The sequence below is a fragment of the Oryctolagus cuniculus genome, chromosome 2 (genome assembly GCF_051225735.1).
Source record: "Oryctolagus cuniculus isolate XC-2025 breed Fujian yellow rabbit chromosome 2, ASM5122573v1, whole genome shotgun sequence".
Lineage (NCBI taxonomy): Eukaryota > Metazoa > Chordata > Mammalia > Lagomorpha > Leporidae > Oryctolagus > Oryctolagus cuniculus.
The window spans coordinates 137,984,404-138,012,348 of NC_142868.1; the positions used below are offsets into that span (position 1 = coordinate 137,984,404).

General features: G+C 41.5%; 1 protein-coding gene across 4 annotated transcripts in view; it reads right to left on the reverse strand.

Annotated features, from left to right (window-relative positions):
• Positions 1–3,030: 3,030 nt before the first annotated feature.
• The window catches only part of GMCL1 (germ cell-less 1, spermatogenesis associated), a 54,188-nt gene continuing 29,273 nt past the window's right edge, over positions 3,031–27,945 (reverse strand). For 2 of the 4 annotated variants that reach the window (XM_089326337.1, XM_089326338.1), the window contains 5 exons: positions 27,742–27,811; positions 23,181–23,256; positions 16,583–16,728; positions 13,408–13,495; positions 7,522–9,244 (listed from right to left, as the gene is read on the reverse strand). In XM_089326337.1, coding sequence (XP_089182463.1) covers positions 9,116–9,244; positions 13,408–13,495; positions 16,583–16,728; positions 23,181–23,256; positions 27,742–27,811 — 509 coding nt within the window. In that variant the 3' untranslated portion in view covers positions 7,522–9,115. Of the gene's footprint in view, positions 9,245–13,407; positions 13,496–16,582; positions 16,729–23,180; positions 23,257–27,741; positions 27,812–27,945 lie in introns of all 4 variants that reach the window. The other 2 variants (XM_002709653.6, XM_089326336.1) reach the window with 2 other exon arrangements.

Here is a 27,945-nt window from a genome sequence, read left to right on the forward strand (position 1 = left end):
AACAAGAGAAAGCCGAGATGGTCAGATTTCAAAATGCTAGTGGAGAACAGTGTGACAGTGTGTCAAGGGCATGGTATTTTGGAGAGGAATGAGAATGGTCAGTGTCCCAGGCTGAATAATGCTCCCTTCTCTCCCTGCAGATATCTAGTCTGTATCGCCAGAACTTGTGAATGTTTTCTTAAATGGAAAAGTTAGTGCAAATATAATTGAGGATATTGAGACATGGAGATTATCCTGGATTATTTGGGTAAGCATAATGCTACCATAAATATCCTTTTCTAAGAAAAGGGCAGGGGCTGGTGCAGTGGGTTAAAAGCCGTTGTCTGCAGCACAGCATCCTATATTGGCGCCGGTTCGAGTGCCAGCTTCTCCATTTTTGATCCAGCTCTCTGCTAATGAGCTTGGAAAAGCAGCAGAAGATGTACCAAGTCCGTGGGCCCCTGCACCCACATGGGAGACCCAGAAGAAGCTCCTGGCTCCAGGCTTCAGCCTGGCCTAGCCCATTATTGCAGCCATCTGGGGAAATGAACCAGTGGATAGAAGCTCTCTCTTTTGAATCAATGGATGGAATCTCTTTCTCTAACCCTGCCTTTCAAATAAAATTAAAAATCTTTAAAAAAAAAAAAAAGAAAAGAGCAGCAGGAGATTTGACATACTGAAGAGAAGGCAGGGCTGGGCATGTGGCATAGTGGTTAAGACGTTGCTTAGGATGCCTACATCCAATATTGGAGGGCCTGGGTTTGCATCCAGGCCCTGTTTGGATCTTGGCACACCCTAGGAAGCAGCAGGTCATGGCTCAAGTGGTTGGGTCCCTGCTACCCATGTGGAAGACCCAGATGGAGTTCTGGGTTCCTGGCTTCAGCTTGGCCCAGCCCTGGGTGTTGCAGAGATTTGAGGAGTGAACCAGAAGATGAAGGATCTCTCTCTCTGCTATTCAAATGTAATTTTAAAGTAAACAATTACATTTTTTTTTTTTTTTCAAGACAAGGAGGCAGCAATGTGACCGCAGAGGCAGAGGGTGGAGTAATGCAGCCGCAAATCAAGGAATGGTGACAGCCACCAGAACTGGAAGAGGCAGGGAATGGATTCTTCCCTAAAAGCGTGAGAGGAGGGGTTGGTGCCGTGGCTCACTTGGTTAATCCTCTGCCTGCGGCACCAGCATCCCATATAGGCACTGGGTTCTAGTCCCGGTTGCTCCTCTTCCAGTTTAGCTCTCTGCTGTGGCCTGGGAGGGCAGTGGAGGATGGCCCAAGCGCTTGGGTCCCTGCACCTGCATGGGAGACCAGGAGGAAGCAACGCCGGCCGTAGCAGCCATCTGGGGGGTGAACCAATGGAAGGAAGACCTTTCTCACTGTCTAACTCATCTGTCAAACAACAACAACAAACAAACAAACAAACAAAAAAAAAACCTTGAGAGGAAGCACACTCCTGCTGATACTTTGGTTTTGACCCTTTGGAACTAATTTTGGACTTCATGCTGCCAGAACCGTGAGAGCATGAACTTTTGTTTTACACAACCAGCCTTGGGAAACTAACATCATCAACTATGTCCAATACAGTAGAGAATCCTTTAGAATAAGAACTGAAAAATGCCCAATGGATTTTGCAATGTAGAAGCCAGTGGTGAATTTGCTGAAAATTGTTTTCATGGTGAGTAGGCTAAGACAAAAGTACAAAGTGTTGCATTTTGCTCTCCCACTTCTTAAGTCTGTATGGGCATGGTCAACTGGGGAAGATGCCTTCTTCAAACCGGAAACTGAGAAATTTTCCCATTGGAAAAAAATATCATACCTAACACAATGGCAATTTAACATAGCTGAAGAGCATGACTGAAAAGCTGAGCGGATGTTTCCCCAGCAGAGCTGAGACCTGTAGGCCCAGCAGGAGTGCACAAGAACCAAACCATCCACACACACTGAGTGACATTGTGTCTGAGTGACAAGACGCCTGGCACTAGTGTTTGACATTGTCACTATTTCTTTAGGTCATCTACTAGGTGCAGAGTAACATCTCATCATGATCTTAATTTGCATTTCCCTCATAGCGAGCTGAGTGTCTTCCCATTCTTAGCCACCCACACATCCTTGTTGATGAAATGCCTCGGGAAACTTCAGGTCATCAGAGAAGACACAAGGGGGAAAAATAGGGAGAAATAGCTGGCAGCAGTGATAACCCTGCACATTCATTTCTGTATTTCCCCAGTTGGGCAGGAGAAACATGTGTGGAAGATCTCGAAGAAGCTCCAGCCATTGTGGCCATTTGGGGAGTGAACCAGCAGATGGAAGACCTCTCTCTGTCTCTCCAATAAATAAACAAATCTTAAAACAAGACAGCAGATGCATTCTGCACAAGTTCTGGAGACTGGGAAGTCCCAGATCAAGGTCCTGGCAGATTCAGTACCTGCCATTCCTGGAAGGCTCCTGTGTCCCCACAGGGAAGAAGGGACTAACTAGCTCTCTGGGGCCTCTGTTCTGTCTGCTTGCTTTTTAAAAAATTTACTTATTTGAAAGGGGGTGGGAGAGAGAATATTCTGTCCATTGATTCACTCCCCAGATGGCTGCACCAGCTAGGTCTGGGCCTGATGGAAGCCAGAAACCAGGAACTCCATCTGTGTCTCCTACATGGGTGGCAGGGACCCAACTAGTTGGGCCATTATACACTATTTTTCCAAGTGAATTGGCAGGAAGCTGGATTGGAAGTGGAGCAGCTGGGACTGAAACCAGCACTCCTGTGTGGCATGCCAACTATGCAGGTGGTGGCTAAACCTGCTCATTACAACACAGGCACCTTTGTCTTTGAAATAAGAGCACTTGTCCCATTCTTCAAGGCTCTACTCTCATGGCCTAATCACCCCAAAGGTCCTACTTCCTAATACCATCACATTCCACCTGCAGCACTGTGTACCCAGGTAAACTTACCTTAGCTAAACTGGAGAACCTAATAGTCTCAACTGGGTCGCTAGGGAAAACAGAGAATGGCTTTCACAGTTCCTGAGGAAACCCCACCATCAACAGTGATTAATCGAGTTCATTTTAAAATTTAAACTTTTTATTTTGAAATAATTATAGTTTAACTGGAAGGTGGCAAAGACAGTACAGAGAGGTCATGTGTACCCTTCACCCAATGATTACATCTTACAAAACTAGAGTACATCACACCAGGAAGCTGACATTGGTACAATATATGTGTATAGTTGTCACTTAATCACACGTGTAGATTCATGGAAGCATGACCATATCAGGATACACAACTGTTTCATGCCACAACAATCTTTATGCTGGCCCGTATAGTCACACTCAGGCACCTGTCCTCTACCTTTAACTTTGGGCAACCATTAATTTTTTCCCATCTCTGTCATTTTCCCATCATGAAAATGTTGTTTATTGCTGAGTAGTATTCCATAGTATGGATGCCCCAGAGTTTAACCATTCACTTTGGGACATATTGCTTCTTATTTTTGGCTATTACAAATAAAGCAGCTAGGATTTTTTTGAATGGATGTAAGTGTTCATTTATCTGGGATCCAAACTCAGACATGTGATTTCTGGGTCATATAGGCTGTACATGTTTAGTTGTTAAAAGAAACTGCCAAACTGTTCTCCAAAATGGCTATGCCATTTTACATGCCTACCAGCAATACAGGAGATCCATTTCTCCACTCTCACTAGTGCTCGGTGTTGTCACTACTGTTTGCATCTTCTACTAGGTATAAGGTGATATCTCTATCATGATACCTCATCATGAGCTTAATTTGCATTCCCCTAATCTTCCCATGTTCTTATTTGCCATCCATATATCCTTGTTGATGAACTGTCTGTCCATTCTCTTTGCTTTAACTATCAAGTTCTTCATATTTTCTAGATGGCTTTCTCAGATACATGACTTGTAATTATTTCCTGTTGTCATCCTCTTAACAGGGTCTTTCACAGAGCAAAAATTTTATATTTTGATTACATACCATTTCTTGACTTTCTTTTATGGATTGTGCTCTTGGTGTCATGCCTAAAAACCTTTGCCAAGGCTAAGGATCCTGCTATAGACTCCCCTACCCCATCCCACCTCCTGTGTTGAAACCTAATCAGTTGATGGTATTAGGAGGTGAGGCATTTGGCAGGTGATTAGGTCACAAGGGTGGCACTCTCAAGAATAGTAGTGTCTTCGTAAAGAGGCCCTAGAGAGCTCTTCTCCATACAAGGACACAGCAAGAAGACAGCAGCTCTGAATCAGGAAGTGGGCCGCCACCAGACACCAATGTCTTAATAGACTTTGCAGCCAAATTTATTAAAGGTGGTTGGAGACATAATTTGGAAGGGCACATGCCACCAGGACTCACTTGTACCTCTAGGAATTCCCTAGTGCTAAGAGGGGCAGTCTCAGCAAGGAGCCATTTGTCAAAACATAAAAAACAAAAAAGCACGTTTAATAGCTGTATTCACACATTGATTGTATGAGAGGATTGAAGAGGGAAGATGATATGACTCTGTTCTTGAGTGGCTTGTGGTCCAGTGAGGTATATAAGCAAGTTACATGTGGAAGTTGATGGGGCAAGAACAGGATATGAGACCACATATGATAATTACCTAACTGGGCTTGTGGTGGAGGGTCATCAAGTAACGTTTCCAGAAAGAAATAATGTTCAAAAGTATGACTAGAAACTAGCCAGGTAATGTAGGGTAATGTGGTGGTGGTGGTTGGAAGAGACTGTCAAGATAGAAGGGCCTTCATTTCAAGGGCAAGATGCAGTGTGCTCTTTAGAGAACCGAAGAAAAGCACAGAAGCCACCTAAGGAGATCATAAGAAAAAGCAGGGAGCCAGCACTGCGGGTAAAGCCGCTGCCTGCAGTGCCAGCATCCCACGTGGGCGAGGGTTCAAGTCCGGCTGCTCCACTTCCAACCCAGCTCCCTGGCATGGCCTGGGAAAACAGTAGAAGATGTCCCATGTCCTTGGCACCCTGCGTCCTCGTGGGATACCAGAAGAAGCTCCTGGCTCCTGGCTCCGGATTGGCGCAGCTCTCGCCATTGCAGTCAACTGGGGAGTGAACCAGTGAATGAAGACCTCTCCCTCTCTCTGTGTAACTCTGACTTTCAAATAAATAAATCTTAAAAAAAAAGCTAAACTGGACTTGTAAAAGCCACAGTAAAGGCAGTGTTAACTGGAAGGCAAGTGGGAAGGCTCAAAAGAGCTTAAGGATGGGGGAGAATCATACTTGAGTTTATTCAGAGAAAACTTTGTGTAATATGGAGATTTGATTAGAAGGGAAAACACAGGCTAGTTCATTAATCTAGGTTGGTGTCTGTTTTGTGCAACAACAATCAAAGACTGGGTAACTTAAAAATAACTTTGTCACAGCTCTGGGGGCTGGGAAGTCCAATATCAAGGTGCCAGCATCCGGCGAGGGCATTCTGGCTGTGTCATCACATGTGAACTCACCCTTTGCAAAAAGTCATTCCTGCTCACTCCCTTTTTAAAGGTCCCATTTCTCAACACAGTTGCATTTGGGGATTAAGTTCCCAACAAGGTGAACTTTGGGAGACCCAGTCAAACCTGTGCAGCTAGAAATGACAGTGGCTGCCTGAGAATAGTAGCAAGCAGCAAGGTGAGAAGTGGCTTTGTTTGCCATACAGTTGGTAAAACTGGAAGAACTTGAAGAATGCTAGATGTAGAACATCGGGGAGTTAAAAGACTCAAGAATGACATTTAGGTTTCTGGCTTGCACATGTGAACAGATGGTAGAATAGCTTGTTGATGCCTAAGAGGAGATGCCAGCTAGGTATGCTTCTAGAGCTTGGAAGAGACCTGGGCTGAACTACAGAAAAAAGCATCATCAGAATATAGACATTCATTTGAAGGCTTGAGTGCATAAAACCAATCACAGTGCAGACGCAGGAGAGAAAAGGGCCTAGAGACAGCTGGAGGAAGAACCTCAAAAGGAGACTAAAGAGTGGCTAGAGAAACAGGAATCAGGTGAGTGTGAAGTCAGAAGTATGAGAAGGCTGTTTTCTAAGGGCAGCGACAGTCATTTGGCCCACAGGATTTAGCATGGTCTTTGTTGACCCAGGAAGTTTGTTTTACCTTTGATAGAACTATTTCATATAAAATTATGAACCTTTACAAAAGTATCCTACACTGTCATTACATATGGATATGGGTGCATGTTATTAATTTTCCCTCTAATTAGATATAATCTGACCACTAGTTAAGAATGATTGATACCATTTAAGGCTTTTTAAATTTTTGTACCTTTGTATATTGGGGAGATTATAAACTCTAATTGGGAAGGGAATTATATAGTAATTTTTTTAAAAAAGACTTATTTATTTGAAAGGCAGTTACGGAGAGAGAGGGAGAGACAGAGAGATCTTCCATCTGCTGGTTTATTCCCCAAATAATCTCAATGGCCAGGGCTAAGTCAGGCCAAAGCCAGGAGCCAGGAGCCTCATTCGAGTCTCCCACATGAATGCATTTGGGCCATCCTTTACTGCTTCCCCAGGTGCATTAGCAGGGAGCTGGATTGGAAGTGGGACTCAAAACTGGTGCCCATTTGGGATGCTGGCATTGCAGGTGGTGGCTTAATCCGATGTGCCACAACACCAGTCCCCCTCCCTTTTTTTTTTTAAATTCATTTTAAGTGATTGGGTCCACACTGCTTGAACATGTCATTTCAAGTGATTCACAAATCATTTATGTTTACCATCTGCACCTCTGGCTGATTTTTTTCCTATTCTTTACAGTTATCTTAAAGGGCCCAATTCCAGCCATTGCAGGCATTTGGGAAGTGAACCAGCAGGTAAGAGCTCGCTCACTTGCTGTCAGATATTTTTTAATTAAAAAATTTAATTAAATTCACTTTGAATAGCCATAATGATCCCCTGGTAGCCCTGTTTTTGCTTGGATGTGGAAAACTGTTCACATATGGTGGTAAGCCTATTGAACCACTTGAAATAAGATAAAATGTTAACTACTAAACACTTGATAAGAAAGCCAGTGACTACCACTGTCTTTCACTTAATTTTGCCTGTCTTGCTAAGTTTTAAGCCATATCCTTTAAAAAAAGGTAAAATATTAATACTCTTTTTAAATAACTTAGCGTGAAACTCTAGAACATGCTTTCTTAAGGACTTTTTTACTGACAAGCAAAAACAGTTAATGGGTAAACATTTTCTAACCCTGTCAGGTAGCTAATAGAAGCTATAAACCAAAAGCTTTCATATGTAATAGTTTCTATGATACTTAAGCTGACACTCTAGCACTTTCTTGAAAATATTCCTATTGAAAAGAACAGTATGCAAAACACATAAAAGGATCTGATAAGAAAACAAAAACAGATCTTTACTATCAATGTGAAATACTAGCTGACAATTATTGATTCCTCAAATGAGAACATTACCTACCCGTAACTGAAGAAATAATAGTCTAAGGATGACATAAGCAACTTGGTTAGAAAAGACCCGACACATGCTATATATAATTCCAGTCTGGCCAGTTGATTTACATAAGTGGAATGAAATAGTTAATTTTACTTATTAATATACTCCAGCTTTATTATCTTTATTTCTAAGATTTATAAACTTAATTATTCAACTTGTTATGCTGTGATGAGATAGAAAGAAAACATCTCTTGAAGAAGATAAAATTATAACCATATAAAAAAATAACAAGTATAGCCTCCTGATATAGCCAAATAATTATGTTGGAAATATCTAAGTTTCAGTTCTGGGGGTAGAGAGGCTGGCATTTAAGTTTCCTTTGAGTTGAAACAAGTGAATGAGTTTTGAAAGGATAAAAGCAATATTTGAACCTATTGACATATTACCGGGAAAGAAAAACTATCAATGAATTATAAAAGTTAAAAGTAGTTGGAAAAAAATCTGACTAGAAAGAAAAAATATTCTGGTTTCAATCAAGTTTTTTCTGGTCCATTTTATATAAGAGCTTATTTATTTTTTCCAAATGAACATTTATTATTTGCACAGATACATAAAAATGATTCCCATTTTAAAAAACATACTAAAAATATACATTAACCATAAAAGTACTTACTCTGACTGGAAAGAAAATGAGCATGGCTATTTTCAAACAGCAATAAACAAAAGAAACCAACATATATAAATCAGGACATGTATACATACCATTTTTGACAAAAATAAATCCTATTTTTACATTAATGCTTTATTATCAGCTTCTACATTAGATCCTCTGACCTTATTTACATTTACTATGAAATTTCTATTAGCATGTATAACTCAAAGGCACTCAATTCAGAGGTTATAAAGTCCTGAGCTTAAGTAGGAAATAGGGTTCCCAACTAAAACTTGAACATAAATAATTCTAAAGATCACAGAATATGAAAACATTAAAAAGTGTGATATCTGTTACATAAATAACTCATAACCTAATAATAAAGTTATACAGAATGTCAAAGAAAAGACCATATAAGGCAAAGGAATATCCTAAGAATCAAACTGATTTTTCCCTCATTCAAGTTTATCTGAAGGTCTGAAGCTGATTTTTATTGTTAAAATCCTAGGGAAAAAAAATCGTGAAAATGCTTAACTTTAAAAAAATGTTCCTCCACTTAGTCTCCAAAAATGGTGAAAAAATTTAACAAATAAAACATATTGGAAAGATAATACACTAAAAGGAGGACTCATAAAGAACAGTTGAAAAAGGAGAGCTCTAATGCACCATTTGAAAGTGTATTTCTAGCTTGCCAGGTTATTCCCTTACCATTCTTTTAGCCAATAAAAATAAATTTATGGATGTATAAGTGAGATTCATCAACATTAGGCAAGAAGAGTTTAAGTTAAAAACTAAATCTTTACTTTGTTGCAGAGAAATGTGAAATTTACCTACAGCAATTTTCTACTGATGCTAAATTATGACTTGACATCTTTATAACATAAATGGTTTGACAGATATTTTCTTGGTTTTAAAATGCTTTTTCATATGTGCATAGAAATGTAATGAGGGTAGGGATAATCTTCTGCATTGTCTGCACAGTTCATAAGGCCTTTGTCATTGTTAGTCACCTTAGGTGTGAATATCAATAGGGCCATTAAATTAAAGCTGGCCTAGTAAGTTTTCAAAGTGCTATTATTTCCATCTGATGAGATCCTCAGTTTTCTGTATTTTCTGGGTGAAGATTATTTTCAGTTCTTTTTTCTGATGATATATACAAGAAGTTACAGCAGATATACAAAGGGAAGATCAGAAGCCTGCTGTCCAAGTTCATCACCACTTGCTCCTATAAAGACAGATTTTTAAGTTTAATGACAACTAAGTAACAGTATTAGAAAAATGAAATAAATAAACCAAACTGTTGAACTTAGTGAACCAGAGGAGTAATGGGGGGTTAAGAGCTTGCATCTGGAGCCGGAGCCGCAGCTCAGATCTTAAAACTCCCACCCATTAGCTGTGTGATCTTGTCAGTTGCGGCTTCCTTGCTTTGAGTGGGGACACTAAGGGTGCCCATCTTACAGAACTGCACTGAGGATTAAATCAGGAAATGCACAGAGGGTACAGCAAAGCCAGCTATACATTATTTCCTCAGTAATGGTAGTTTTCTTCAATATTGCAAAAATTTTTATCACTATCTGCATATTTATGAACAGATATAGTGTCCAAAAATACACAATCTTCTCAAATGGCTTTAATTTCTGAAAGCCCTTAGCGAGACCAAATCAGGATGAAGGTGGGGAGTCATCATTATCACCAACTAGCGGGGCCCATACTCTTCTTTAAGATTTCTCACTTGGGGGCTGGCGCCATGGCTCACTTGGCTAATCCTCTGCCTGTGGCGCCAGAATCCCATATGGGCGCCAGGTTCTAGTCCCAGTTGCTCCTCTTCCAGTCTAGCTCTCTGCTGTGGCCCGGGAGGGCAGTGGAGGATGGCCCAAGTGCTTGGACCCCTGCACCCGCATGGGAGACCAGGAAGAAGCTCCAGGTTCCTGGCTTTGTATCGGCGCAGCTCCGGCCATAGCAGCCACTTGGGGAGTGAACCAATGGAAGGAAGACCTTTCTCTCTGTCTCTCTCTCTCACTGTCTAACTCTGTCAAATAAAAAAGATTTCTCACTGTTCCTATGACAAACATGCTATGTCTTCTGGAACATAACATACATTATCATGCAAAAGCAATTCAGTTTCAGTTACATCAATACATGTGAGAATGTTCCAGACTTCCAGAGACAGGAGTTGATGTTCCACCTAAGAACCAGAAATTCAAGAAGCACTTACACTACACAGCTGTTTGGAGCCTCTCCTATCCTTTACCAGCAGTATTTGGTGAAGAAAGTAAATCCTTAAAGAATCAACCCTGAAATATCTGGGATACATTCTCTGCAAGAGTATGCATTATTTTTTCTTAATTTTATACATTTGGGAGAATATACTATTAAATAATGTTTAGACCTAGAGTTTTACTTTTTTTAAACCAACACATGTGTTCCTGTAATGAAAAGAAACAGTAATACTAGAATATCTGAGTGACTGAATTAGGCTCAACTAAACACAGCTTCTGTGTTAAAGGAATAGCAAGATAAATTGTTTGTATAAAGAAAGTAGGAGGGGCCGGCAATGTGGCACAGCAAGTTAACGCCCTGGCCATATGGGCGCCAGTTCAAGACCCAGCTGCTCCACTTCCCATCCAGCTCTCTGCTATGGCCTGGGAAAGCAGTGGAGGATAGCCCAAGTCCTTGAGCCCCTGCACCCGCGTGGGAGACCTGGAAGAAGCTCCTGGCTCCTGGCTTCGGATTGGCGCAGCTCTGGCTGTTGTGTCCGATTGGGGAGTGAACCACTGGATGGAAGACCTCTCTCTCCCTGTTTCTCCTCTCTGTGTAACTTTGACTTTCAAATAAATAAATAAGTCTTTAAAAAAAAATAAAGAGCCGGCGCTGAGGCTCACTAGGCTAATCCTCCGCCTTGCGGCACCGGCACATCGGGTTCTAGTCCCATTCGGGGTGCCAGATTCTATCCTGTTGCCCCTCTTCAGGCCAGCTCTCTGCTGTGGCCAGGGAGTGCAGTGGAGGATGGCCCAAGTACATGGGCCCCTGCACCCCATGGGAGACCAGGATAAGTACCTGGCTCCTGCCATCAGATCAGCGCGGTGCGCCGGCCACAGCGGCCATTGGAGAGTGAACCAACGGCAAAGGAAGACCTTTCTCTCTCTCTCACTGTCCACTCTGCCTGTCAAAAAAGAAAAAAAAAAAAAAAAAAAAAAAAAGAAGGTAGGCAATATAAACGTGACCCAAACATTCTCCATCCTCTACCCCCAAGAGGGAAAGTGGTATTGAAAAAAGAAAAAAAAAAAAAAAAAAAACAACTAATGAACAAAATCAAGTGAAGCCATCACCTAGGTTGATCGTGTTAAGCAGATGATGGCACTACTCAGAGAGGACTAATACCCAAACACAGCTAACTTTTAGTCACCCTGGTCTAGTATCCCACTTGGGTGCAGGAGCCCAAGCACTTGGGCCATTTTCTACTGCTTTCCCAGGCTATTAGCAGGGAGCTGGATCAGAAGTGGAGAAGCCAAGACTCGAACCAAGCCCATATGGGATGTCAGCACTGCAGGGCAGGGCTTTAGCCCCCTGTGCCAGAATGCTGGCCCCTACGTTTTCTATTTTTCTAGTACAGCAAACATCTATAACCTGTGATCATCTAAAACCTGTAACATCCATGTAAAACACTCACATACAATCACCCAACTAAAATCCTCCTCAACTCCATCCACAGACACCCACTGTCCTGGCTTTAATTGTGCTGAAAACTCTTGCAACTGTCTTTCAGCTCCTTGAGTGATCCACGTGCTCCCTGCCTCCACCCTATCACTGGTGGCTGGATTTGGATATCCATTCATTCTTCAAGTTTTCTGAGAAAGCTTTTCCTGAGATGTCTTCCCTTCTCCTCCCCCGACCCCACAGTACGGGTTACAGACTTCTCCCTCAATGCTGCACATGGCTTTAGGTTTATTCTGTACTAAGGCTATATTAACACCAGTCTGCCTCTATTTCCTCTGCCCCTAGCAAAACACCTAAAACATCGTAGGGACTCAAATACTTGCTGAGTGAACAAATGGAACAGAATTATCTTGCCCTTGTGCTTTTAAATCTCTAGCTGCTTTGAGCCCTGACAATGTATATTTTTAATGAGGTTTTGGTAGAAGGTAAAGATGGTTATTGCCCATTCAACTCCAAGCAGGTAAAACCAACAGAGAATAGCAGTGGAGTCATATTTGGACTTTTTCATTATCCATCTGCCTTGAAGTGGACATTCTCACATACTACCACCACATGAGATGGTCATCTGTCAGCGGAGCTCCAGCAATGGCTGGAGGACTGAGAATGGTGCTAATGGAGTTCTCACATCGGGCAGAAAGACAACAGCAACTATCCCCACTAAAGCTCCTTGCAATGCTAAAGATATGTGAAGTCTCTTCAGTCTGAAGAAAACTGGTAACTTCTCACAACTTATTTGAACTATGTAAGTTCTGAATCCTTTATTAAAATAGTATGACCTCTGGAGTGGTGGTGAATTTTAAAAGAAAACTTCAGTATTTTAATAGCTCTCATTTTACTGTTTGAAAATGGCTTACTTTCTCAACATTTTGAAACTTCTATATGTATTTGATGTATAAAGAAAAAAATGGCTTTAGAGGTAATCTTGAGAACATGTTTATTATTGTACAAATCTAATGTGCTAAAGAATAAGGTTCTCTTAATATTCACGCACAATAGACAAGATGTCTGTTGTTCATATATAAATAAATGCACTTAGGTACACAGTGTATCAAGTACTTAAAACCTAACTTTTTAAAAATGATATCCAGGATAAATAATAATTTCCTTATTATCAGCTTTTCCATGCCCCTCAAATCAAACTTTTTTTTTTTTTTTTTTTTTTTTTTTTGACAGGCAGAGTGGACAGTGAGAGAGAGAGACAGAGAGAAAGTTCTTCCTTTGCCATTGGTTCACCCTTCAATGGCCGCCGCGCTGCGGCCGGCGCACCGCGCTGATCCGATGGCAGGAGCCAGGAGCCAGGTGCTTTTTCCTGGTCTCCCATGGGGTGCAGGGCCCAAGCACCTGGGCCATCCTCCACTGCACTCCCTGGCCACAGCAGAGAGCTGGCCTGGAAGAGGGGCAACCGGGACAGAATCCGGCGCCCCAACCGGGACTAGAACCTGGTGTGCTGGCGCCACTAGGCGGAGGATTAGCCTAGTGAGCCACGGCGCCGGCTAAATCAAACTTTCTATTTCTTCCCCCAGTTATGTTTCTAGTGGAATGGGGTAAGTAAGTAAACACAGTGGTTTAATCTTTATATCCAAAAATCTTACAAATCAAGTATCTTCACTTGAGAATTTAAGAGTATTCAAAAGACAAGTAGTATAATGACACAACAGTAATCAAACATACCTGATCCTTTTCAAGTGTAAGTATTTGATAGCCAGTTGTTCTACTACATATTAGTTTCCCACTACTGTCAAAAGAAGCCAAACGTAATCTAGGATTTAAAAATAAAAAATAAACACACTTTTAAACCACATTTGGATTTTAAAAAGTCCTCTCCTCACTTTAAAATTTATTCTTTTCTATATTCTTTGCTAGTCTTTTCAAATTATAAACTGATTCCATTCAGTTTTACATGCTTGTGCTATTATGTTTATTTATTTTTTAAAGATTTATTTATTTATTTGAAAGTCAGAGTTACAGAGAGAAGGAGAGGCAGACAGAGAGGTCTTCTATTTGCTGGTTTACTCCCCAATTGGCCACAACGGCCAGAACTGTGCCGATCTGAAGCCAGGTGCTTCCTCCCGGTCTTCCCATGCAACTGCAGGGGCCCAAGGACTTGGACCATCTTCACTGCTTTCCCAGGACATAGCAGAGAGCTGGATCAAAAGTGGAGCAGCCAGGAGTTGAACCAGCGCCCATATGGGATGCCAGTACTGCAGCCAGCAGCCCTACCCCCTCTGCCACAGTGCCAGCCTCTGTACTATTATATTTAACTGAGATATAAAAATAGTTTGACTTTTTTATAATGGTAAAATGTACATAAAATTGACCATGTAATCATTGTTTAAAAAATTTGAGGGGCTGGTGCTGTGGTGTAGCAGGTAAAGCTGCCACCTGCAGTGCCGGCATCTCATATGGGCTCCGGTTCAGGTCCTGGCTGCTCCACTTCCAATCCAGCTCTGTTATGGCCTGGGAAAGCATAAAATGGCCCAGGTCCTTGGGTCCCTGCACTTGTGTGGGAGACCAGGAAGAAGCTCCTGCCTCCTGGCTTCGGATTGGTGCAGTTCCAACTGTTGCGGCCAATTGAGGAGTGAACCAGCAGATGGAAGACCTCTCTCTCTGCCCCTCCTTCTCTCTCTGTGTAACTCTGACTTTCAAATAAATAAATATATCTTAAAAAAAAAAAAAAAAAACTGAGAGGCTGACAGAGAGAGAGAGGCACCTCCCATCCATGGGTTCACAATCCAAATGTCCACAATTACAGGGTCTGTGCTGGATGGAAGCCAGGAACCAGGAACTCAATCCAGGTCTTTATGTGAGTGACAGAGACCCAACTACTTGAGCCATCCCTGCTGCCTCCCAGGGTATACATTAGCAGGAACCTAGAGTCAGAAGTCACAGCTGGGAATTGAACCCAGGCACTCTGAAATGGGACACAGGTTTCTTAATCATTAGGCCAACTGTGGGCCCCTAACCATTTTTAAGTACACAGTTCTAAAACGTCAAATAAATTCATATTGTTCTACAACAATCACCATCCCTTATCTCTAGAGCATTTTCATCTTTCCCTAATAAACAATTTGTTAAATATCAACTCTCCTTTCCCTAGCCCCTGGAAACCACCAGTCTAATTTCTGTCACTATGAATTTGTCTGCTTGAGGTACTTCACATGAATGGGATCATCCAATAACTGTCCTTCTGTGACTGGCTTATTTCACTCAGTATAATGTCTTTAAGGTTCATCCACTTGGCCTGTGTCAAAATTTCCTTTTTTAAAGACTGAATGATGTTGTGGTTTTATGTATTTATTTATCCATTCATCTGTCAATGGATATAAGTTGCTTCTAGCTTCTGGATACTGTGAATAAGGCAGTTGTAAATACAAGCCCCGCTTTCATTTCTTTTGGGTGTATACTCAGAAGAGGAACTGCTGGATCATAGGTAATAGCAGGCCTCATTTTTGTCCAGTAAATACCCGGGGCCGGCACTGTACCTGGGTAAAGCTGCCCCTGCAGTGCCGGCATCCCATATAGGTGCTGGTTCGAAACCCAGCTGCTCCACTTCTGATCTAGCTCTCTGCTGTAGCCTGGGAAAGCAGTGGAAGATGGCCCAAGTCCTTGGGCCCCTGCATCCGCGTGGGAGACCTGGAGCAAACTCCTGCCTCCGGATCAGCACAGCTCTGGCCATTGCGGCCACCTGGGGAGTGAACCAGCAGATGGAAGACCTCTCTTTCTATCTGCCTCTCCTCTCTGTGTAACTGTGACTTTCAAGTAATATAAATAAATCTTTAAAATACCCTTACCATCTTCTACAGTGGCTATCCCATTTAGCATACCACCAGCAGTCCAGCAGTGCACAAGGTTCTAATTACTTCACATCCTCACCAACCCTTTTTTAATTTTGTTCTTAGTAACTGCTGTTCTAGTACGTGTGAAGTTGTATCTTATTGTGGTTTTTGTTTTCATTTCCCTAATGCTTAGTGACATTAAGCAGCTTTTCATGTACTTATTAGCTATTTATATATGGGGATATGTTTATGTAAGTCCTTTGTCCATTTTCAATCATTTTTTTAAGTTGTGGAGTTTTAAGAGTTCTCTATTATTCTAGATATTAACTCCTTAACATATATATAGTTTATAAACATTTTCTTCCATTCCATGGTTTGTTTGCCTTTTCACTGCTGACAGTGTGACTTTGATGACTAGAGTTTTCAATTTTGGTAAAGTCCAATTTCTCTGTTTTTCCTTTTGTTGCCTGTGCTTTTGGTATCGTATCAAACAAATCATTGACAAATCAAATGTTATAAACCTTTTCTTCTACATTTTTCTCTGGGTATTTCACGGTTTTAGCTCTTATACTTAATCCTTTATACATTTTGAATTGATTTTTGTATACGGTGTAGCACAAATAAAACTGTGTGACTTGTAAATGATCTGTTTAGTCAACTACTTTGAATCTGTCAGCCTATAACATCCTCTCCAGAAAAGATTGCCAGCCCAACTATTAGGCAAAGTTGGACATATCCAATCCTATAGAAAGTTAAGGATAGTACCAGACATGTATTCCTAGAAAAACGCCTTGCCCTGTTCTAGTTTGGACATTTTATTTGTTAGGAATAATGAGTTGACCACTTCAAGCCCACATATCAATCATATTCTAGTCTATTCATTCTCCCTGACATACCAGTTATGATTTTTATTATTAATACATCTTAGAGGAATGGAAACTTACCAGTCCCTAACATTTTCATATAAATCATATCTTAGCAAAGTTTCACTACTGTTGGTGTAAATTATCAGTTTTGTTTTCTTATATTTCCTGGGAGCGAGGAGTGGGGTGGGGGAAATCTCATCCTACCTAAATGCTATGCTCCTTCGAGGCTGCAGACTGACAGATCCACTACACGGCTGGTTCAGTGTATTGCGTTTGAAAATGATGTATCGATTGGTGTATGTCACAAGTAAGTCAAAGCCGAAGTTAAAACCTGTCCACCGCCAGCAGTACTAGGAAATAGAAAGGAGAGACTTATTTCAGTTTATCATATTAGCAATTCAAAAATAAAAAGTATAGAGTCTTTTTTTCCCCATTCATTCTACCTGTTTCTCTCCTGGGTTCTCTGCTTTTTGCCAGTTCCTTTCCTTTAAGGCTTATCACTACATATTCCGGCAAGAAAAGCAGTCCTCATGATCATCAGCTACTTTCCTAGTATTGCCTCTTTGTGATCTCTCTCCAGATCTCTCCCACACACTGCAATCCTATCACAAATAATAACCTTGTCACAGCAATTCTAAGAAGGTATAGTGTAGGACACCAGGAGTCTAGATAGAACAAGAACCACCATTAAAACCTACCCTGCTTTAAAAATACTCTAATTAAATACCTTAAGTAATTAACCAACAGACACACAACTGGGTTATTTTAAATATTATCATAAGGCTCACATGCTTGTTTATTCCCTCAGCCTACAGTTACTGAGAGAGTATTACATAACGTGGTGATATAACTTAGGGAAATGAGGGCTTCAAGTGTGTGGCTGATCCCCCGAATTACATCAGCAATTCAAGGTTTAAGTGGTATTTTTTGAGCACATATATATATTTATATTCACATGCCAGGCAATGTTCTAGACAGTGAGGAGAGTGGTAAATCAAGTTTCTACCCCAGTAGAATTTATATTCTAATATATGTATAAGTCTGTGTGGTAGAAGAGATGATTAATACCCATGGGATGAAGGGAACAACAGGAATGTCAGGAGACAGTGACAGGGTAGAGGAGGGAAGCCTGTTGGTTTAGACAAGTGCTCAGGAAAAGTCTCTCCTCTCGGAGGAGATACTAGGTAAGTAAGGATGTGTGTCAACTGAAGGAGCAGATCAGGAAGCTGTCTAGGGAAAAAGCATCTTAGGCAGAGAGAACAGGAAGTACAAAGCATCAGAGATGTAACCTTGGCTTATCTGAGGAAAAGTAAGAAGGGCTCTGTAGCTTCGGCAGTGACTGACAGGTATAGAAGCTAGAGAAGAGTCCATAGAGATGGCCAGGAGCCAGAAAAGGTAGGGACGAGTCTAGGTGGATGCCTTCTAAGTGTGGTAGGCAGGGAGGAGGACTTCAGGAAAGGAAGTGACTTAATTTACTTGCATTTTAAAAAGATCACTTTAGCTGTTGTGTGGAAAATAGAATGGAAATAAAACACAGACAGCAGTTATGAGGCTATTACAATAGCCCAGGTGAGAGAGGTGTGAAGTAGTATACACACTAAGAATTTTAGGAGTAGATCCTTGAGAAAGTTCTTATGCACACCAAGAGTGGTATAAAAAAAGAATCCAAAATGAAACCAGTTTGGAGTATTTGCAATGGATCAAAAGAGAGGCCATCGAGCCGGCGCCGTGGCTCAATAGGCTAATCCTCCACCTTGCGGCGCCGGCACACCGGGTTCTAGTCCCGGTCGGGGCGCCGGATTCTGTCCCGGTTGCCCCTCTTCCAGGCCAGCTCTCTGCTATGGCCAGGGAGTGCAGTGGAGGATGGCCCAGGTGCTTGGGCCCTGCACCCCATGGGAGACCAGGAAAAAGCACCTGGATCCTGGCTCCTGCCATCGGATCAGCACGGTGCGCCGGCTGCAGCGGCGGCCATTGGAGGGTGAACCAACGGCAAGGGAAGACCTTTCTCTCTCTGTCTCTCTCTCTCACTGTCCACTCTGCCCATCAAAAAAAAAAAAAAAAAAAAAAAAAAAAAGAGGCCATCTATGTGTTGGAGAACACTTGGCAAAAAGGAGGGTTAGGGATGAAAAGAGCTGTTCCAGGGATTGTTACATTTAAGATGCTATTAGGTATCCAAGAAAGATGCCAACAGAGTAGCTGGCTACACACATTCAGGTTGGGAGTCATCAGTGTGTAGATGCGCTGTGAAGTCATGAGAGAGCACAGATAGGGGAAAGTGAAAAAACAAAACAAAACAAAACATTTTTACCAGAAGTTATATTCTTCAAGAGATATTAGAAACTCATACAAAGAAAAAATAACAGCCTGTATAATGAGTATAAAAATGTTTTTTACCATAATTCATTCTTCACATCAAAGGACTTAGAGATAAGAACATGCATTGTCAGAAATCTTTTTAACATAAATCATTTTAACAATGTATCAGAGAACCCACATAGAGGGAAAATCCTGTGAATGTAGTGGAACTATAAAAACCTTTCTTATAAGGCAAACTTCAACAAAAAGCAGAATTATAGAGAGAAAGCACTGTGAAAATGTATGTAGAGAAACACTACTGGAAATACATCAACAGGTATTGAATTCACATAATGAAGTAATGCTGTATGAAAGAGGAACTATGTATTCTTCAGAATCTTTTTCTCTGTGATGCACCTTTATTTTTTGCTTCCCCTTATATGATTTGGACTATGTAAATGAGCTATATATTTACATACATGTTTTGTTAACAATTCAGTCGGTAACATTTGAAATACTATCTTCATTGATTATAAAAAAAAATGTACTAAGTATCAAGTCACACAACAGTTGTTGACTAAGAGGAAAAGAAGCTAGCAAAGACAGAAGGAGCTGCCAGGCAACTGACACAGCAATTAAGATACCATCTGGAGGGCCAGCGCTGTGGTATAATGTGTAAAGCTGATGCCTGCAGTGCCAGCATCCCATATAATGCCAGTTCAAATTCCGGCTGCTTAACTTATGATCTAGCTGCGGCCATTTGGGGAGTGAACCAGGGATGGAAGACCTCCCTCTCCCTCTCCCTGCCTCTCTGTAACTCTGCCTTTCAAATAAATAAATCTTTAAAAAAATTTTTTTAAAAAGATACCATTTGGGCTACCTGTATTCCTTATGGGGGTACCTGGGTTCAAGTAAGTCCCACCTTTGCTCCTGATTCTAGCTTCCTACTATGTGCACTCTGAGAGGTAGATGATGATTCAAGTATTTGGTCTCTGCCACCCACATGGGAGACTTGGAATGAGTTCCTGGCTCCTGGCTTTGGCCTGGCCTAAACCTAGCTTTTTCAGGCAGTAAATAGATCTCTATCTGTCCCTCTTTCTGTCTGCTTTTTAAATAAAATGTTAATTAATTAAAAGAAAAGGGGCAGTCAATGAAATAGGAGGAAAACCAGCAGAGTATGCTATCCTGAGTTCAAGCGGGAAAAAAATCTTTCAACAAGGAGTAAATAATCATGTCAATATTTCCAGGCACTTTCAGAAGACTGAAAACTGACTACTTAGTTTGGCAACGTGGGGGTCACTGGTGACACTGGTACGGTAATTTCAGCAAATGAGTTGGAGTGGTTTCGAGACGGCATTAGAAGAAAGGAAATATAGCTAACAAATATAGGCAACATTTTATGATTTTTACCTAAAGGTGTGTGAGGAAATGGAGTGGTAGTTACTTAAGAGGGGAACATGGGGCCAAGTTATACGTTAAGATGGGTGATACTGTAGTATGTTATAGGCTAAATTAAAATGCTCTAATAGAAGAGAAAAAACTGATGATGCAAGAGGGAGATGATAAATGCAGGGGCAAAGCTTCTGAATAGTGAGAATGAATGGGATCCAATACAAGGGGAGGGGATAGACCAGGACAGAAACAGAGAATCCATTTATACAAATATGAGCAACCCCATAGCACACTGCTACAGATGCAGGTAGACTGGAAAACAGTTGGTAGGAGGATATGCAATAAAAACCACACCAATTGATAAGAATAGGGCAGTAGTGCTGTCCTTTTGCGAAGGCGTATGTTACCTCAGACAGTATATGGATATACTCACTAGAGAAACACAGGAGGATCACCATGCAGCACTGAAGACGTGCTTGAAATTTACGGTTAGAACATTTAAGTAAATCCCACTGGGATATGGTGTTTTATCTTCAGTCACATTCAACTGTCTAGAGTAAGATATTTAATAAGAATTGAGATTTAATTAAAATTGGGGTTTCTGGGGCCAGAGTTGTGGCACACTGGGTTAAGCTGATACTTGCAATGCCAGCATCCCATATGGGCTCCAGTTCAATTTCTGGCTGCTCTACTTCAGATGCAGCTGCCTGCTAATGTGTCTGGGAAAGCAGTAGAGGATGGCCCAAGTGCTTGGGCCCCTGCATCCACATGGGAGACCAGGAAGAAAACTTCTGGCTCCTGGCTTTGGCCTGTCCCAGCCCTGGGGAATGGGTGCCTGAGGCAGAGGGAACACAAGGTCATGGGGAGAAAGTAGGTCAAGGAGCAGACACACTAAAGCCACCAGGCCTGCTGATCAGAATGAGTAATGATAATGAGCTCAGTGCATGATGTCCATGACTGGTGGTAGAGAAGAAGTTTTTTTTTTTTTTTTTTTTGACAGGCAGAGTGGACAGTGAGAGAGAAAGACAGAGAGAAAGGTCTTCCTTTGCCGTTGGTTCACCCTCCAATGGCCACTGCGGCCGGCGCACCGCGCTGATCCAATGGCAGGAGCCAGGTACTTATCCTGGTCTCCCATGGAGTGCAGGGCCCAAGTACTTGGGACATCCTCCTGCACTCCCGGGCCATAGCAGAGAGTTGGCCTGGAAGAGGGGCAACCGGGACAGAATCCGGCGCCCTGACCGGGACTAGAACCTGGTGTGCTGGCACTGCAAGGCGGAGGATTAGCCTAGTGAGCCGTGGCGCCGGCCCGAGAAGAAGTTTTAAAAGAGGAACAAGATCTGGAAGCAGCAATAGGAACAGAAAACAAAGATGTTTCCTCTTTCATAATCTGAACACTTAACTACGGTTATGAATACAAATATAAAATAATTAACTTTTAAAAATTAAAAGTAAAACGAGGGAAAATCTGGGAGAAAAGTAACGCATTTTTAAAGTAAGCTGAAAAAAGTTTTTAATAAAAATTACAATGTTATGGTAGAATATCTAAAAAAAGTACTTCATGTCCCATTAATGGGTTGCAAAATCAATTTAATGGGTCATAATCAACTTTTTTTTTTTTTTAAAGACTTATTTATTTGTAAGTCAGAGTTACACAGAGAGGAGAGGCAGAGAGAGAGAGAGAGGTCTTCTATCCGATGGTTCAATCCCCAATTGGCTGCAACAGCCGGAGCTGCGCCAATCCGAAGCCGGGAGCAGGAGCTTCTTCCAGGTCTCCCATGCTGGTGCAGGGGCCCAAGGACTTGGGCCATCTTCTACTGCTTTCCCAGGCCATAGCAGAGAGCTGGATCAGAAGAGGAGCAGCTTGGTCTCGAACCAGCACCCACAAGGGATGCCAGTGTTTTAGGCCAGGGCGTTAACCCACTGCGCCACAGCACTGGCCCCCATAATCAACTTTTTTTTTTTTTTTTTTTTTTTTTTTTTTACAGGCAGAGTGGATAGTGAGAGAGAGACAGAGAGAAAGGTCTTCCTTTTTGCCGTCGGTTCACCCTCCAATGGCTGCCACGCTGATCCGGCAGGAGCCAGGTACTTATCCTGGTCTCCCATGGGGTGTGGGGCCCAAGCACTTGGGCCATCCTCCACTGCATTCTCGGGCCACAGCAGAGAGCTGGCCTGGAAGAGGGGCAACCGGGACAGAATCTGGTGCCCTAACTGGGACTAGAACCCGGTGTGCCGGCGCCGCAGGCGGAGGATTAGCCTATTGAGCTGTGGCGCCGGCCCCCATAATCAACTTTTAAAAAATGAAATCCAAAGTAGGCCTTTTGGGGGGCTGGCTCTGTGGCGTAGCAGGTAAAGCCGCTACCTGCAGTGCCGGCATCGCATATGGGCTCTGGTTTGGGTCTCAGCTGCTTCACTTCCCATCCAGCTCTGTTGTGGCCTGGGAAAGCAGTAGAGGATGGCCCAAATCCTTGGGCCCCTGCACACGCATGGGAGATTCGGAAGAACTCCTGGCTTCGGATTGCACAGCTCTGGCCACTGCAGCCAGTTGGGGAGTGAACCAGTGGATGGAAGACCTCTCTCTCTGCCTCTCCTTCTCTCCCTGTGTAACTCTGATTTTCAAACAAAATAAATAGATCTAAAAAAAAAAAAAAAAGTAGGCTTTTTGGACACAGCAGAATTATTTTGAATATTTTTCTTCCACTTATATATGTTTATATTGAGTACTAACAAAAAAAGTAATTCTTAATATGGGTAGCATCAAAAAGTTTGAAATGTCTGATTTAGGGAGAGTATAAAAGAGAATCTCTTTTAAAGACTATGGAACAGCTCCCACATAACTTCTTTACCTTAATTTCTGGATTCCTTGAAGGATCCTCTTTTCATATCTCTTATCTGGACACAAAATTTAAGTCCAACGGTCTCATATTAGGCCAAGTAATCCACTACAACTGCATGCATGTTGGTGACCAATTCCCTACCCAGGGGATCGTGCTATACACACATAATATCAAATGAACTCTAATGAGGCATTATAGGTATGATGGTTTCTTCAAGTGCACTGTGCATTGACAATACTCCTGCAACAACTCACATATTAACAGCCACAGTCCATACTTACTTCACCATCTTTTGTAAGCTTTCTACCACATCTCATGCTGTTTCCCTCTAGTTCTTCTTTATTGATTTCTTGAGGCCTAAAAGTGTACAGAAGATATGAACTAGCAAAGAAAACAGGGCACTAATAATTGAGAAAGAACTGTGAGTTAAAAAGAACAGAAAATCTTCATACTAGATTTAAAAATAGATTTTTTGGTGTAGATGAAAATAACATTGTTATTGACTAATTTATACCATTACCTTTATTAAATAAAAATGATTTAAAATCTGTAATGTTTTAATTATTGCCCTGACTTCTAGATAACTTTCCTTAGGGCTCAGCCAAACTAGAGAAGGGGTAGAAAGAAATGAGAAATTCTGTTTATCTTGAAAATACAATACTTACAAGTCTACTATGTAAGAGTCATTAACATCTTTCATTTCTGTAAGATGTGACTTGGTATCACCTACTGTTTGATATTGCTAGTTTCACATGCAAATCATTTTTCATGTAGCCTGATTCTACAAAATCAATATTTAACAGAAAACAACTGTAGACTTTTATTAGTCTACTTGGTTCCTTACTTTAAAAACCTTAATCAACTAAGAGAAACAGTGTTATATCAACTCGTAATAATTAATGACATTATTATTTTCTTGGTAATCCTAGAAGATAAAAGTAACATTCATTCATCTATTCATTAATTTACAACATGAAGTGCCTAGAAGCTGAAGACGTAATAAAATAATGGCAAATCAATGTGTATAAAACTCACAAAACAAGTCCTTGACAGCCAATAGCTCTGTCTAGTAGGGAACTAGACACAGTAATGACTAAAAACCTAAGGAAAGAGCTGTGATGTGCAGGCACTAAAGTACTGCCTGGTATGCGATTGGGTAGCATCATAGGGTTAAGTGTTATTTGCAACTGAGTAAGAGTTTGCTGAAGTGGAGATGGGTGGTGAATTCTGGGTAGGGTGAAGAGTATTCCACACAGAAGGAACAGGAGATAAACTAGGACTGGTGAATAATGTGAATTTGAAATGCATGAAGAATTTTGTACAGCTGAACACAAGACAAATATGAGAGGAGATGAAGCAAAAGGCATTTAAGGACAGACTACTGAAGATCCCCACAGGCCATGTTGAAAACGTTCCAGCTTTTCCTGTAGGTAACAGAAGTTGCCAGATATTTGTTCTGTTAAACTTTTATTATGAAAAATTACAAATATATTGGAGTCAACAGTATAAAGAGCCAACTTTTCTATCTAGCTTCAATAATCATGAATAGTGATAATCCTTTAACTGTGAGCAAATGTCCCTGGATATTTAAGCAAGGAAGGGACACAATCATTCTTCTGTTTGAGAAAGGGAACCCTCTTTTTTTTTAAATTTTTATTTATTTATTTATTTATTCATTTTTTGACAGGCAGAGTGGACAGTGAGACAGAGAGAGACAGAGAGAAAAGTTTTCCTTTGCCGTTGGTTCACCTTCCAATGGCCGCTGCGGCCAGCATGCTGCAGCCGGCGTACCACGCTGATCCGAAGCCAGGAGCCAGGTGTTTCTCCTGGTCTCCCATGGGGTGCAGGGCCCAAGCACTTGGGCCATCCTCCACTGCACTCCTGGACCATAGCAGAGAGCTGGCCTGGAAGAAGTGCAACCAGGACAGAATCCGGCGCCCCGACTGGGACTAGAACCTGGTGTGTCGGCGCCGCTAGGCGGAGGATTAGGCTATTGAGCTGCGGCGCCGGCCAGAAAGGGAACCCTCTTGCAATGACAAGGAGAACCCTGGAGGGAACTTCACTAGATCATAATCCAGTCTTCAGGGAATACCCTGTCTTCCTCCCTTTAGCAGCCCTGTAGCAGTGAGCACATGTTCAGTTTCTGGAATAGAACACTGACCAGTGGCAACAGAATCATATAGTTCTGAGGGCAGGAAAACAAGACAATAATTCTAGTCTTTTAGGTGAAGGTCTATATTAACCTCAATAAGGACAGAGATAAGAAACATCTTGAAAAATAAAAAATATCTGAAACTTAAAAACTGAATATCCAGGGGCTGGCGCTGTAGCATAGTGGATAAAGCCACCGCTCGCAGCGCCAGCATCTCATATGGGAACTGGTTCGAGTTCTGGTTGCTCCACTTCCGATCCAGCTCTCTGCTGTGGCCTAGGAAAGCAGCAGAAGATGGCCTAAGCCCTTGGGCCCCTGCACATGGGAGATCCGGAAGAAGCTCCTGGCTCCTGGATTCCGCTCAGTCCCACTCTGGCCATCGTGGACATTTGGGGAGTGAACCAGCGGAGGAAGACCTCTCTTTGCCTCTCTAACTTTTTCAATTAAATCTTTTAAAAACAAACTGAAAATGCAAAAGAATTAGGAAGAGTTATAAATTACTTCATATATTACAAAATACTTTAAATCTGAACTCCACTAATAATTCTTATTTTTTTTTTAATTTATTATTTCTATTTCAACAATTTGATCTGGGTAAGTATACTTTAAATATATTTGGAAAAGAGATGGGCTAAAGTGAAATAGAAACTAAGAACTCTATTAACATCAAAATCATGAATTTATTAACTTTCATACACTCACTATTTAGGTATACATTTTTAACTAGCTTTTTTTAGGAAATTCTTTGGTGTCTAAAAGGATATGGGGCAAAAAAAATTAAACTTTGAAGGCCTTTCCCAAAAACTCACAGATTAGGTTTTTTTTGGTTTTTTTTTTTTTTTTTTTTTTTTTAATGATTTATTTAGGGGCTGGCACTGTGGTGCAGTGGGTTAACGCCCTGGCCTGAAACGCCGGCTTCCCATATGGGCGCTGGTTTGAGTCCTGGCTGCTCTTCTTCCGATCCAGCTCTCTGCTGTGGCCTGGGAAAGCAGTAGAAGATGGCCCAAGTCCTTGGGCCCCTGCACCAGCATGGGAGACCTGGAAGAAGCTCCTGGCTCCCGGCTTCGGATTGGCGCAGCTCCGGCTGTTGCGGCCATCTGGGGAGTGAACCAGCGGATGCAAGACCTCTCTCTCTCTGTCTCTACCTCTCTCTGTAACTCTGCCTTTTAAATAAATAAGATTTAAGATTTATTTATTTGAAAGGCAGAGTTACAGAGAGGCAGAGGCAGCGGCAGAGAGAGGGAGTAAGAGAGTGTGAGTCTTCCATCTTTTATTTACTCCCCAAATGGCTGCAAAGACCAGAGCTGTGCCGATCTGAAACCAGGAGCCAGGAGATTCTTCTGGGTCTCGTGGATGCAGGGGCCCAAGGACTTGCGCCATCTTCTATACTGCTTTCCCAGGCCATAGCAGAGAGCTGGATCGGAAGTGGAGCAGGGGCTGGCACAGTGGCATAGCAGGTAAAGCCGCTAACTGCAGTGCCGGCATCCCACATGGGTGCTGGTTTAAGTCCTGGCTGCTCCACTTCCAATCCAGCTCTCTGCTATGGCCTGGGAAAGCAGTAGATGATGGCCCAAGTCCTTGGGCCCCTTCACCCACATGGGAGTCCTGGAGAAGGCTCCTGGCTTCGGAGGGGTACACCTCTGGCCATTGTGGCCAACTGGGGAGTGAACCAGCAGACAGAAGACCTCTCTCTCTCTCTCTGCCTCCCTTTCTCTCTCTGTGTAAGTCTTTCAGACTTTCAAATAAATAAATAAATCTTCAAAAAAAAAAAAAAAAAGCACCATAGGGTCAGACGTTTTGGTATAGCAGATAAGGCCTCTGTCTGCGACACCAGCATCCCACATGGGCGCTTGTTCGTGTCTCAGCTGCTCCACTTTCAATCCAGCTCCATGCTAATGGCTGGTAAAAGCAGCAAAGGATGGCCCAAGTGTTTGGACCCCTGCCACCCATGTGGGAAACTAGCCTGGCCCAGTCCTGGACTTTGCAGACATTTGGCGAGTGAACCAATTGAACATAGATTTGTCTCTCCCTCTCTGTAACTCTATCAAATACATACATACATACATACATATATACATACATAAATAAATCTTTTTTTAAAGAAGCTATTGTAAGGATCAATGTGTGAAAGTACTTTTGTGAACTAGAAATCACTAATATGTTGAAAGAATAGATGTATTTGCTTCCCTTAAAATGAACAAAGCGTGCAAATATTTTGTAGGGGTCATATGATTTTGAGGAAGGCATCTGTAATCAAATGATTTTAATTTATTTTAGTCTCAAAGATCTTCAAAACCTATCTATTATTATATTAATCAATTTGACAATATAATACAAAGAAAACTGACTTTACCTAAAAATATGAAATATACTTTATGAAAGTATTGCTGTCAGTAATATTCCATATGTTGAAATAAAATTATAATACAAGGTATAAAAAGTATACAAATTATTGAATTTTTTAAATATAGCAATTGACAATTCAAACATTGTTATACTATCTGATTAACCAGAAAAATATTTGTAAAATTGATGTTATAAAAATATAATAAAATTGATTATGACTTTTTTCTCTATTTTAATAGCTGTTTTTTGATATAATTACTGATTTTTCACTATAATTAATACATTAAAAATTCCTATCAAAAGTTTTTCTCTTAATAAACAATGATATGATGTAATATACTTACCCCACTTCACTGTCTTGTTCTGCACGGAGCATGGCAAGCCACTGTTGTTTATATACACAAGACAGCCATTCTAAAATGTAAATGTTTATTAATTGATAATTAAGATGGAAAAACATAAAGGACTTACACATTCTAAGCAGCTGATAAAACTGCTACCACTCCTAAACTCAAATGTAAAATAGCAACCAAAAAAAACTGATAGCT